Here is a 12,433-nt window from a genome sequence, read left to right on the forward strand (position 1 = left end):
TAACTTACATATAAACTTAACAGGTGATAGGTGCGGTGAAATGTTGAACCAAGCGACTCTTCCACAACCCCTCATTAAAGAAAGATATCTGAGGATCTTATTTTATGTTTTTTAGGTTGGCTAATCTCATTAATGTAACCAAAATAGTCAGAATAAAGACCTCCGTTACTGTTTACTTGGTTTACATTTTATTTTCTTGTGGTTATCTCTTTCTGATTCCAGGCATTGTTATGAATAAGGAATAAATTTGGTGAATATACTAATCACACAAAGGTATAATAATTCAGGATCAGAGTGCAGACATTTTGTGTTTGCAGTCTTAAGCGTAGCATCCCAACCTTCCTTGATGAAGTTACTAACAACAGTATCCCAAGAGGATGGTGGAGAACAGATTGCAATATTGTCAACTCCTCTGATTTCACTGTGACTTTTGCAGAATAGCATGCTTTTTCTTAAAGCACCGTTTCTTAGAGTTGTGTGATTGCACATGAATCACAGCTTTCATTTAAAACACAAATGGGTTTCTATTTCTTAGCAGCAGCAAAGAAAATGAGATCCCTCTGAAGAGTCTAAACCAGACAGTGATGATAAAAAAGGCCCAAATGCATATTGACTTAAACAATATGAGACTCTTGGCGTGTTCTTCAGGGATATTTTAGTTAGTTGTTTTAGGTCTTGTTTGGTTTGAAGTGGGGGACATTGGGTTTTTTATTTTCTTTTTGGGTGCTAAAACTGGTGTTAAAATTGTGACCTCGACCAGTATAATTCCTCAGATGTAATGCAAATTGTCAAGGACAAGCTGGGTGTTTCAGATTTCCACCCACCCTTAACCTTATCCTGGGCCACTCAGCAAACTGCAGCTGGGACAAGCAAGGATGGGACATGTGGCAGCAGGACATGGCTTTCCAACTGTGTCATTTAGCATGTACTGGCAACTGAGGTGGGCAAACATGGCCATGTTGATTGTGTTACCCAAAGCATCTTCTGAAAAAACAGGTGGATTTACATGATGGCACGTTATACAAACCTATCGTTTACTCCTACTTCTCAGTTCTGTGCAGTCATGCATGTAATACAGACAGGGTTGTTTTGGGGGATAATTTGATGTTTCATTTTGGCTTTGGGGTGTTTAGATGGATTTTTGTGTGTTTGTGTCTGTCTTTGGTTTCAGATTCCAGTTGTGTTTGCCCTTGAAACAGAGAGACAAGCTTTTTGTCCATGATACGCGCTTGAAAAATTAGTAACTTGTACTGATGTTTGGAGCAGTGCAGAGATAATTTGTAATGTGGCATAAATATTTAAAGACCTCTATTCCTTCAGGTCATTTTTTTTTTGTTTTGGTCATCACCATTCAATACAGCAAGTTTTGCACCACTGTTGAGATGCTCTGCATTCTTTTGCTGGGGACACAAAAAGCAAATTCAACCTAAAGCAAATAAATTTCTTCTGACACTGCTGGTTTATTTAAGTATAATCTTTCTTCCTGCCATCTTCTTAGCTATTGCATTGCAATGAGGGAGCCACTCTGCTTATATCTGACCCCTCCTTGAGCTCCACCTTGGTGGCTATGAGGTAGCATAGAAGAACTGTCATCTGGCCATAGCATTGTGAGAAAGTGTCATACAGGTGTGGGAAGAAGAGTATTAGTGAGAGCAATTCTGGAATGCATCTTTGGAAGACGATCTGTTCTTAAGAAAAAGACTTTAGGAGAGGGACTTCAGTGGGAAAGACATGCCATGTGACTGCCTCAAACTTTCTTTGTCATACCCGGAGGTGAGACTATGTTAGACAAATTGAAATAAGCCTCTTTTTTTAGTATTCTCACTATTTCAATGCGCAAGCCAGCCCAAGTGCAGAAACCTTGTTGCTGCACTCACATCAGTCTGAGCTCACAGTATGCACCCTGATTTGTGTTAGTGTGAGCTCAGCACCATTGTGTTCATGCACCCATATTGCCTGTATCTGGAAGAGATACCTCTTTGTATAGTTACATATACACATGCACAAATGGCTTGTTTTATGTGAGTGTGTTTATTCTCTCTTCTACTCTTACTCTCCCTTTCGAAGGGCAGGAATAAGTATCTGTCAAAAATAATTTGTTGTCGACAGGCTTCTTGCCTCCAAGGGATTTGAATGCCCTTTTGGGGAGCAGTGTCTTACGTTATTGGCTAATATCCTGTATTTTGTTTGGGGTAGAGGGACGGAACACTTAAAAAAAAAAAACATTAGAGGGTTTGTCTTTATTTAGCTGTAGAAATTTCTCCTCTTTATAGAGTCTGTTTCTGCATACATGGCAACTTGGGACTACGTAACCCAGAGATAAGTTAAAAATATGTAATTCCCCTCCTCTGTAAATGAAGGGAAGCATGTTTTTGTGTCTCAAATCTCAATCAGTGTTTTAGTTTAATTCAAAAGTTGGACACTCGCAGCGGTGTCAGCTCAGCTTTTCCCCCTTACTTCATGAATTGCCTAGACCGTGTTTATAAATTGCAAGGAAACTTTTGACGAAGCTGTTAGTCATTTAGAGTTCGGTTAAATTGTATGTGGTTTTGAAACTTGGAGTTTCGAAAAATATTTTTCACAGGTCTGCTGATGAGGCATTTCATTAGCATTGGAGCCTACACTGGCTGAGAAAATAACCTTTTACCATAGGTTTCTTGCGTGCATTCACTTTTATTTTTTCCATCTGATGGAACGTATCCTTCTCTCCCATCACTATTGTTTTCCAGGAATTAGTCTGTCACACAACACAGCATCTTCTACTTCTCCACAAAGACCTACCAGCTCAAAAAGAGATAAATAAATTATAATTACCATGTAGAAAAATTGCACTAGAAGCCTATCTAATACTATTACAGGTTTCTAAACCTCTTGAAACTGTTCTAGCCCATGACTGTGGGTTTGCTGGTGACAAATGGTTTATGGACATACTTTAGTAGTCACCCGTCCGAAATCTGTTCTTAATAGTCAGATCCTAAATTGGAACCAGAGGGGCAGAAAAACCAGATTTGAAATGTGTTTCTAAGGGTTTGTTTTTACTTTCAGCTGAGACCGCCTTCTCTCATCTTTTGTACTGCTGTCAAAAGGGCCACTCTCATGGTTGTTCAAACTCCACACTTTTTGACAGGAACAGTTGGACCCCTCCACAATGATTTTCAGATGAAACGGCTTCCAAACCTCCAGAGCTTTAACTTGTAGTTATTGGGCCCTTTGAAATAGCAACTCGTTAATCAGCTGAAATCAAGTGGTCCTTTCTCCAAGACTGTGATTTTGTTGTTCTCTTCTAGGTTGAACTTTAGACTAAATATTAGACTAAATATTAGTTTCAAGATCTCTTTTTTTTCTTTTTCCCTCTAGATATGTCTTTCCCATTTCTATTTATATTATGATCATTGTTTTTATAATGCTGTGAACTCAATTGCTCAGTTTTGTATTAGGCTTTTATACTCTCAAATTGTCGTAAAAGTTACGCAGAAAGCTAGCTTCCACTTGTTTGATTTTTATTTTAGAAATTGGCTACTGTCTTTTCAGCTTCTCTCCTGTGCAGTCTGAAGCCCAGCAGAAAAGTTGTCAGTGATGTAATGGATTATGCCTCACAGAACATGGTCCAATGATGAAGTAAATAATTGAAAAAAATATGGTTTGTTAAAAGTGAATCATTTGAAACAGGGGCTTTGTTTCTGTCCCTGACTTCTGTGATCTGGAGCATGTGGTCTGAACCTGTTAATTATGTCCATTATCAGTGTATGTATTAGGCAAAAGACAGACTAGAGACTACAAAAAATCAAGAAGACGTTCTTGCAACAGCCATTGTATGTATCAGTAGCTGAACCACTCGAGTTTTGGGCAAAAGTATTGCTAAGAAAATAATTTAGGAAGGATAGTGCAGGAGCTTCTCCCAGTCATAAGGTGTCACCAGGAAGAAAATAAAGACATGCATGGATGAGAATCATCTAATTTGAGGAGTGCGTGTCTATATCACAGGGCTGCTGATGCTGTAGTCAGTGTCACAGAGCTTCATGAGAGCTGATAGAATAAGACATGGACCTGTTTGGGAACTGTTTTGAAAGCTGATGATGCAGAACTGTTCAAAAGGCTGTTAGAATGCAGAAATATTTCTATTTGCTTTATAAACACCCTCAGAACTTTTATTATGTACTGTATGTTCACAGCAATCATTTCCTATACCTCCAAGGCTGAATAATTTCTGAATAGCTAAATCAATTTGTCTCGTGTCTGTGTTGTGTCACAGTAATAAAAATTCCCTTTACTGCAGTGGTAGCAGCAAAGCAACTCCTCGTAAGGAGATGTGGGAGCTCTAGCAATGCATCACTATCTGAGTTATAACTCGGCAACTGATTAACCAGTCAGCATTAGAAAGGAAGCGGCAGTATGCCTCAGCTGTCAATTGAGACTAAAGTGAGATTTTGTAATTAAATTTTAAGTTTTATTTAAGGTCTGAAACTTAATAATACACAAAGTGTACTGTTGGATCTAAAATCACCAAGGTCTTGATTTTGTATCTTGCCTGAATGACCTGTGATTGCAAGGTTGTATTATACTTGCAACCAAGTGGAGTGATGTTTGTATAGAATGGTGACAGATGCACTAAAATCAGTTCAAGTCCTGCAATTGAATGAATGGAGAGAGTTTCTTCAAGAGCTTAATTGACTCCTGTAGGACTTGCCTAGCTGAATGCCCGTGGAGTCTTTTTGCTGCCTTGATAAGACTGTTTTCTAATATTCCCGAGAGGTGATGGAAATGCAACTTTCTCCAACAGGCTGAAGCAAATGTTTTGAATTAATATCTGGCAATACGAATTTCCATGAAGGAGTTTACATAAAGATTGGCTGTATATTTGTATGTGTGTGTGTCTGTTTTCATACCTGAGACAGATACCTGTGTTGATATGTACAGCAACAGGTCCTTGTTCTTTAAGAGTGCATTTGAGGTAAGAGAGAAGCTGGTATCGCTTCCACTTTGTCTTACAAAGCAAGTAGAGATTCATCCAAGGGAGCTGGAATAGCTTCAGAGGAACTTGTTCAGGTTAGAACTTTTCATAGAAGACTTATTAGCGTGGAATATCACAAATTTTTAAGTTTTTATTAACTGAAGCCATGCAAGACTCTTGTAAGACAGATCAAGGACCATACCTTCTTGGTTAGGATTCTTGTGTATCCGTTGCCTTGCTTAAATATGAAATATGGCTGTTGAAATCATCATCACTTCTGATTCTTTAGTATGCTGAAAAGAAGGATCAAAAAGAAGAAAAAAATCAGAACCAAAACTTCTTCTCCATTCCTATGCTGCAAATCAATAGTATGAGGATATATTGTCTGGATGTCAGCCTATTTTGTAAATGAACCTATCTCAAAGATTGTTTTACTGGCCTACAAATGCCAAGAATGGGATGACAGGCTAATTCCTTGCATAGCAACAGCTAATGTAAATTCAAGTTCACTCGAGGAAGTGCGACTGCTGTTTGGGCAGGGTTATGGATACAGTCATTGTTTCTTGGTTTATGTTTGGCCCCGGTAGATATTAATTAGCCGTTTCTCTGATGTCAGAGAAGTCCCGTTGTTTAGAAGTTATAACAGCTGCTGTTTTGTAGGGGTATAAATTCTAACTGTGCTGAATGCAGTGAAAAGTACTTCTTTGGTACAGAGTGGTTAGACTTTCAGGTCCATAATGCAAAATACATTGCCATAAATATCCTGTTCTGCAAGTGCCAGTGTTGCCATTGTGTGTCATGTCTGATGGGCCAAGGATGAAAGGGAGGGTGGAGGTTTAGCTTTCTGATCACCCATAAAGTTTTTCATTAGTTGCAGTTTGAGATACATTCACTGGATCTGATTCGTTTTCACCTACCGGTATTATTCTAAAAATGTGACTTCTGTTTCTGATCATTCTGAGTTCCTTTGAGGGAAGTAAAATCAGATAAATCTGTTTGTGCCTTTTCTTTAAAGGAGATTGTATAAAATAGCTTGAAGTTACTACCAGCATTAGGTAATTCTTCTGGAAGCACTATGAGTAGAAAAGGAAATAGAATCACAACATGCATTTTATGGCAGTTTTGGATTTAGTTTATTAATTTTGCATTGCCAAATTCACTCCAATTTTGCATTGCCAAAGTCACTCCAAGTCTGGAGTCTGTTCAGGTATCATTGCTACTTGTAAGACAGTATTGCCATTTGGATTGGTATCATTTGTTTTGAAAAATCCTAAGTGCTTTTTAAATCTCCGTCATGTTAGTTATATATTTTGCTGATCTGATTTGCAGAAAATAACTTCAAAATTTGGCTTCTGGTTTTTCTATTAGTGGATTTTGTCAGATACCACTCCAAATGCTCAAATTCGTACTGTGGCTGGGCTGAGAGACTCCAAGCAGCCAGTGGAATCTGAATAAGCTATGCTAAAAAATGACAAGGCTATGTGAATGGGGAAGGTTTACTGGATCCCTTTCCAACATAATGCATCACATGCCACCTAGAGCCTTGCCTCCTGGATGGTGATGGTCCTTTCAATGTGCTGCTGTGCCAAGAACATAAATGGATTAATGGTGAAGATGTGTTTGTTGATCATTGCTTGTGGAGTGATAAGGGAGCTGGATGGCTCCTGCTGCACAGGAAGAAGAAACTCTCCTCTAGCCTTTGAAAGACTCCCTGGTAATTAGGGTTTGATGAAGTGGAACAGGTTTACCTCTATAAGTAGATCTATTATGCACTAGCTCTGAGGACAAAGGGCTTTCAGGCTTGAGAGGCTCCCAGAGTAGACTGAATAAAGCCTTCAGACTAACCTTATGTTCATGGCCTTGTACTTCACCAGGTATAGGGGAGGAGAAGCTAACAAATGTCAGCCTAATGGATTCAAGCAGAATAGAAAGAGAGCATGCTTTACAAGCAGATTTTCTTTGCCAAAATAGTAATATGAATGAGGTTAACAGAGATTCAAGGATGAATGTACATAGCGATAATGACTGAAAGGTTTTCTTATGTCTCTTTCTCTTTAAACACTCATACGAATTCTCTTGTGCTGCTTTAATTCTCCCAGGTATTTGTGGTCACTGTATGGTGCGTGGAACTGTACATGGTGCCCCTGGCTCTGCTGGTGCTCTTTGTCTACAACTTCTCCCTTGTCACAACAGGGAAGGTCAACAACACCCAAGATGCCCAGGCAAGTAAAGTGGCAATAACATTTCTCGCAGTCCCAGCTTGATTTTCCCCTTGAGCAAAATGTCATGCATTTTAATGGAATTAATCTAGTTGTGTAGCTAAACAGCATTTTAATTTTGAAATTACTGAAAAGAAATCTCAATCCTTGCAGTTTTTGTGATTCTATTCAAGCAATAAAACCATTCAGAATAGTAGGAGATGATGATGTGAGTGTGTAGGAGGGAGAGTTCGCTTGCTAAATAACTAAGAACTTTTTAAACTAAGATGATTTGAGAAAGACTTATGAAGTGACAGATCCCAAACCCTGTGCCCCTACTGGTGTTGCGCTTTGCGTCACACTGATGATTCGTGATTCACAGAAGAGGGAAGTCAATAGAAACTGAAAGAGAAGTCAGTTGTTTTTAAGTTTTGTCCTGTGATCTGAGGCATTAAGAAGCCCTTATACCTCCTCCCCACTACCCACTTTTAAATGGCAAATGCTTTTTTTCCCCAAAAAATAATTTAGTCTCCAGTTTAACTTGATCTGGGAGAAAAACAGATTTAAATACAAAAGTAATTGCAACATGTGTGGCAAAGTCCTACTCTTGGGATATGATGTTGGCAACTTTATTTGTTTACGTAACCATGGTAATTGCAGGTAGGCAGGAGAGTAAATTCATGGATGTCCATAAACTGTTTTTAAATGTGTAACAAGTGCATTAATGAAATACAGGGCAAATTATATGTCCTTTCTAACTTTTGCTAAAAGTCGATTGATATTTGTAGCCATGAAGAGTGTCTTTACACAAATTGATCACATGGATTTTATACAAGGAAATAATATCCCAGAATTAAAAAGATCAATAGTTGTTTTATTAGTTTTATCAAGAAAAGTTGCTCCTAGTTTATTTTTCATCTATTCTCAAATGGAAGGATTGTTAGAACATAGGGAAAGTTGCATTATCTAGACCATGGCATAGACTTGAAGATGAATGGTAAAATTAATGCTTTTCTCCAATTTCAGCCAAGTTCAGAATAATGTAGAAGGATATCTTGTGGTCTTTAGTGGCTATTTTATTTCATCAAGAAAAGGAGAACTTCCCTCTGGGAAAATCCCAGGCAAACAGGTGTTACTGTTTGTAGTACAAAAGGCAATATAAAATAATAATAACTTACTCATGAAAACGTACACAGAGGATACCTCTGATCACTCATCCTGTGCTGAGCTTCTTGCATGTTCAGGTGAGGACAGTCTTACATAAATCAGAAAAATTGAGCACTACAGTGTTTATCTGAATGCTTAAAAGAGGCTATCATTGAAAATACAGGTTAATTGTGTTACTGGAGAAAGTCCATCAGAAGGCTGTCCCTTTTCCTGTCAGACATCCTGCAAGCAATGCAATGCCGTGAAATTCAGGGTTGTATTTTGCATAAACAAACTTGCACATCTGCCTAAGTGCTTTGAAGAATTGGGATCGTATGGAACAAGTAGTCAAAGTGCATTTAATATTACCTGATTTCTTTTATATGTGTGTCTATGATGCTTACCATCTGTAGGTCAAAAATAGACAATCAGGTGCTACCCCTAGTCACATCTGTCCTACAGATGAGAAAAGTTTTTCTTCAAAATACCTATGCTTTTTACACAGGCATTGATTTTTTTCGCTTCTTTGGACCTTGGCTGCATATGCACTACCTTTGGTTTTTGTGTGCCTGCACGCACATTTTGTGTACATAGAGAAATAAGAGCCATAGTCTTTGCAAAAGTGGACCTCAAACTCTCACTGATTTCTGTGCTATAAAATGGGAATAACAGTACTAACCTTGTACACATGATCCAGTTGCCAGGAGGCTAAATTTGTGAATATTGGTAAAATGGTTTATGATTTACAGCTTGGAAGCGTCTACAGAAATGTAAACCATGATCAGTGTTAATTCAGATGCTCAGGGTATGCCAAAGAGCCAAAGAGTAAAGAGTAAGTCTGGTTACCTGAGCTCTCAGTACCTTCTCTGCATAGGAGATGTAGTAGATGCAACTGCTTTCAGGGGTGGGGGAATGGGGACACAGGACCAAACCAAAACACACCCTCTCCCTCTCTAAGCCTCCCCTCTACACCAAATACAAAATACCTTTTACTGTGATTCTATGCAAGTTTGCTGTATTAAATTTTGTGCTACGCAGATTTGTATATACCTATTAAATAACCAAGAAAAACTTGAAGGACCCTGTTAAAGGCTCATCTTATTAAATACCTGAATTGAAAGCCAAGTACTCCTAATTTCAAGCGGTAGCCAAGCCTTTTGTTTTCTCCCCTACCTTCAAGGGAGGAAATTATGCTGCGTAGAAATCTGACTGTGATCTGTGAGATTGATTATGTTCATACTAATGTATTTTCTAAAGCCTAATGTTTCAGGAGTGGCCCTAAAAGGAGAGAGCAGTTGTTGTAGCAGTGAGCATGGAACAAGTTGAGTAGAGTGTATCAGCCTTGACATACTGGCTGGTTCATTTGTCAGACTAGGAACAAAGCCGTTTACAGGCAGTAAAAGTTGGCAATGAATTTGAAAGCCTGTTGCCTTCAAAATACTGGACGCAGCCGCTAATGCTTTATTTAGGCTTAAAATTTGTATAGGGTATTGCATGCTTTGTTCAGAATATCACAAAAAAAAAAGAAGTCCTTGAATACAAAACATTTCTGAGAGGTGAAAGCAGTGGGTTTTTTTGATGACTTGTAATAGAAGTGGGAGAAAATTGTGTAATGAGATGTTGTGGGAGTATCATAAGCTTTTTGAACATTGCCTGTCACTGAAAAATAAGTGTGTTGTTTTGTAATATGGACATCTGCTTTTGCAGGACCTTATGGGCTTGGATGAAGATGAGGATGAGGATGATAAGGTAAGCATATCTCACGACTGTGTTAGCTAGAATTAGAAGGAACGTGGGAGAGCAGAAATCCACCATCCTATCTCCATATGTCTTCATTTATTATCTGTTTTAACAATTGTTACCAATTTCTTGATTGGCAGATTTGAAAGTATGAAAAGATTGGTTTGTAGATCATTCAGCAGTGGTGCTGCCTACATGACTTCTCTGAACGTTACTTCAGTCTGAGCAGTTACCAGTTTGTGCTTGAAATCATATCAGGCACCTGTTCATGTGTGTGTACTTATAGGTATGTGTATGGGTGGACAAGGTGCAAAGATGTGCACGACTATGTAAAATCACTCATCCATTTCGAGTGTTGGATGGACATTCTGTACTAATGTCTTTACCCAAATGATTTGACATTTCTATTTCCGCAGGCCAGAACAGTGTGGTTTGTGGAGGACTGGTTAGAATTTTCTCAACATTTCTTTCAGAGCCTGGGACAAAATGGTTTTAGTTTGTCGACTGAAATGTAGAAAAAATTGGAATTGGCAAGGCCTGTTTCTTATTTTGTTGGAGCATACTTACTCGTTTTTCTCACTATGAAAAATTAATTTGATTTTTTTTTTCAAGTTTATCAAACCACAGTGACAAATGATAAAAGGATTAGAGGGCATGACATCTGAAGAAAGATTAAGAGAACTTAATGTATACAGCTTGAAAAAACATAAGTAAGTGAAGGAGGATCTGATAATCTATAAATACTTGAAAGCTAAAAGGTGAGGAATTATTTAACGAGCAACAGCATGCAAAGGAACATTAGCTGTTAGGAAGAAAATGTTCACAAGACGATGTGAAACTTTCAAATTGCATACTAAGTTAATAAGCCCCTTCTTGAATATTCTTTTATGACTGTCACAGTGAAACTGTTGATCTCTGTGAAGTAAATCAATACCACAGTTAGCAGGCGCACCTTAACTCTTCTCGGTCCCAGATACTAGAATTGAAGCTCAGCAGACTAATTAATGGGAATAATTATTTAAATTTAACCTGCTCTTGTGGTGGTTATATTTTAACGAGCAACCAGAAATCCATCAAAGTTATAAAGTGGACTTTAGACAATCTAGTTGAATTATAGGTTTCTCACAACACACAATTATTGTTTAAATGTTCTCATTTATACTTCACTTTTTGCATTGTAAAATTGGTCAACTAAATGGACCAATATCTGGAACTCATCAGAAGCTGCTAAATGAAATTTGCATTCTTTTCAAAGATTATGCATCTCTGAAAGTCAATAGTTTCTATTTTGTGGGTACCCAGAGCTAAATACACATAGACATTGACCTGCATCTTATTTGTGTGATGCCTAAAGGTGTAACTTCTTTCCTGGAAACAATCCCATTTACTTTGTTCTTTCTTAGTAGTCCTCTTTTACATTTGCAAGTGCTGAGGTGGGGTGGGGGTGGAAAAAAGGTAAAAAATTATATAAGGTGTTTATTCTTGCTTCCTGTGCCATGCAACAGATTCTTTGCTGCAAACCCAAAACATGCTAGATTAAATTTACCCTAGATTTAACTCCAGTGACTTTGGTTCTCCCTATAAGTACATCTGCGTTGCTTAAATATGATCTAATCACTTTGTATTTTTTCCCTCCTCCCCCCAACTTCACTGACTTTCTCCTCCTTGGTTTCTTTTAACTAAATATGCAGGTTTTTGAAAACTCGGGAGAGTCACTGTTAAGCTGCTGATGATTTGACCCTACCATTTTGTGATCAGTGTTGCCTCTGTCTCCATTTCATGCGTGCACAGTGACTCCTTGACGTGGAGAGCTGGTAGCACTGGCTAAAGCTGGTCACAGGAGACACCCCCAACAGGCTTTCTAATGGGAATAACACTTTATATCCCAACTTTAGAGGAATAATAATTCATAGCTTTTATTAATTAATATAGTAGGGTAATAGATCTATGGAATTCTGACACAGAATTACGAGGGGAGAGAATTGCCAGCCATTACGTATGTCCTATGTTGAGTACTGTGCAGCATTTTCTTTGTCCTATCCTGGATATATCCCGTTTGCATCAGTGATGGGCCATGCTTGTGCTCTGATGACTTGTGTTTTTAAGTACATTAGGTTATTCTCAGTGACTTTTCAAAGTCTGAGGGTGGCCAATGCTCTCTAGGGAGTGTAAGAAAAATGTAATTTTATGACATTATCTCATGGAAATGTTAACATTTAAACAGACAACTAGACTTTAAAAAGAAGTCTGTGTATTTTTTTTTCCCCTCCCTAATTCAAGAGCTCCTAAAGCTGAAATCTGTTAGTTGGGTTGTGGTGTAAGAGGTCACTGTTTCTGTTTCCTATCATCTTGCTGTATCAAAATACTCACACACATAGACTTTCTGGGCTCTGCTGCA

At 38.2% G+C, this 12,433-nt stretch overlaps 1 protein-coding gene across 5 annotated transcripts in view; it reads left to right on the plus strand.

The window, feature by feature from the left end:
- MCTP2 (multiple C2 and transmembrane domain containing 2) overlaps positions 1 to 12,433 on the plus strand; it is a 121,790-nt gene that overhangs the window by 90,740 nt on the left and 18,617 nt on the right. For all 5 annotated transcript variants that reach the window (XM_054077831.1, XM_054077828.1, XM_054077829.1 and 2 more), the window contains 2 exons: positions 7,051 to 7,173; positions 10,003 to 10,044. In XM_054077831.1, coding sequence (XP_053933806.1) covers positions 7,051 to 7,173; positions 10,003 to 10,044 — 165 coding nt within the window. The remainder of the gene's footprint in view (positions 1 to 7,050; positions 7,174 to 10,002; positions 10,045 to 12,433) is intronic.

The sequence above is a fragment of the Cuculus canorus genome, chromosome 12 (assembly GCF_017976375.1).
Source record: "Cuculus canorus isolate bCucCan1 chromosome 12, bCucCan1.pri, whole genome shotgun sequence".
In the NCBI taxonomy this organism is placed as follows: Eukaryota; Metazoa; Chordata; class Aves; order Cuculiformes; family Cuculidae; genus Cuculus; species Cuculus canorus.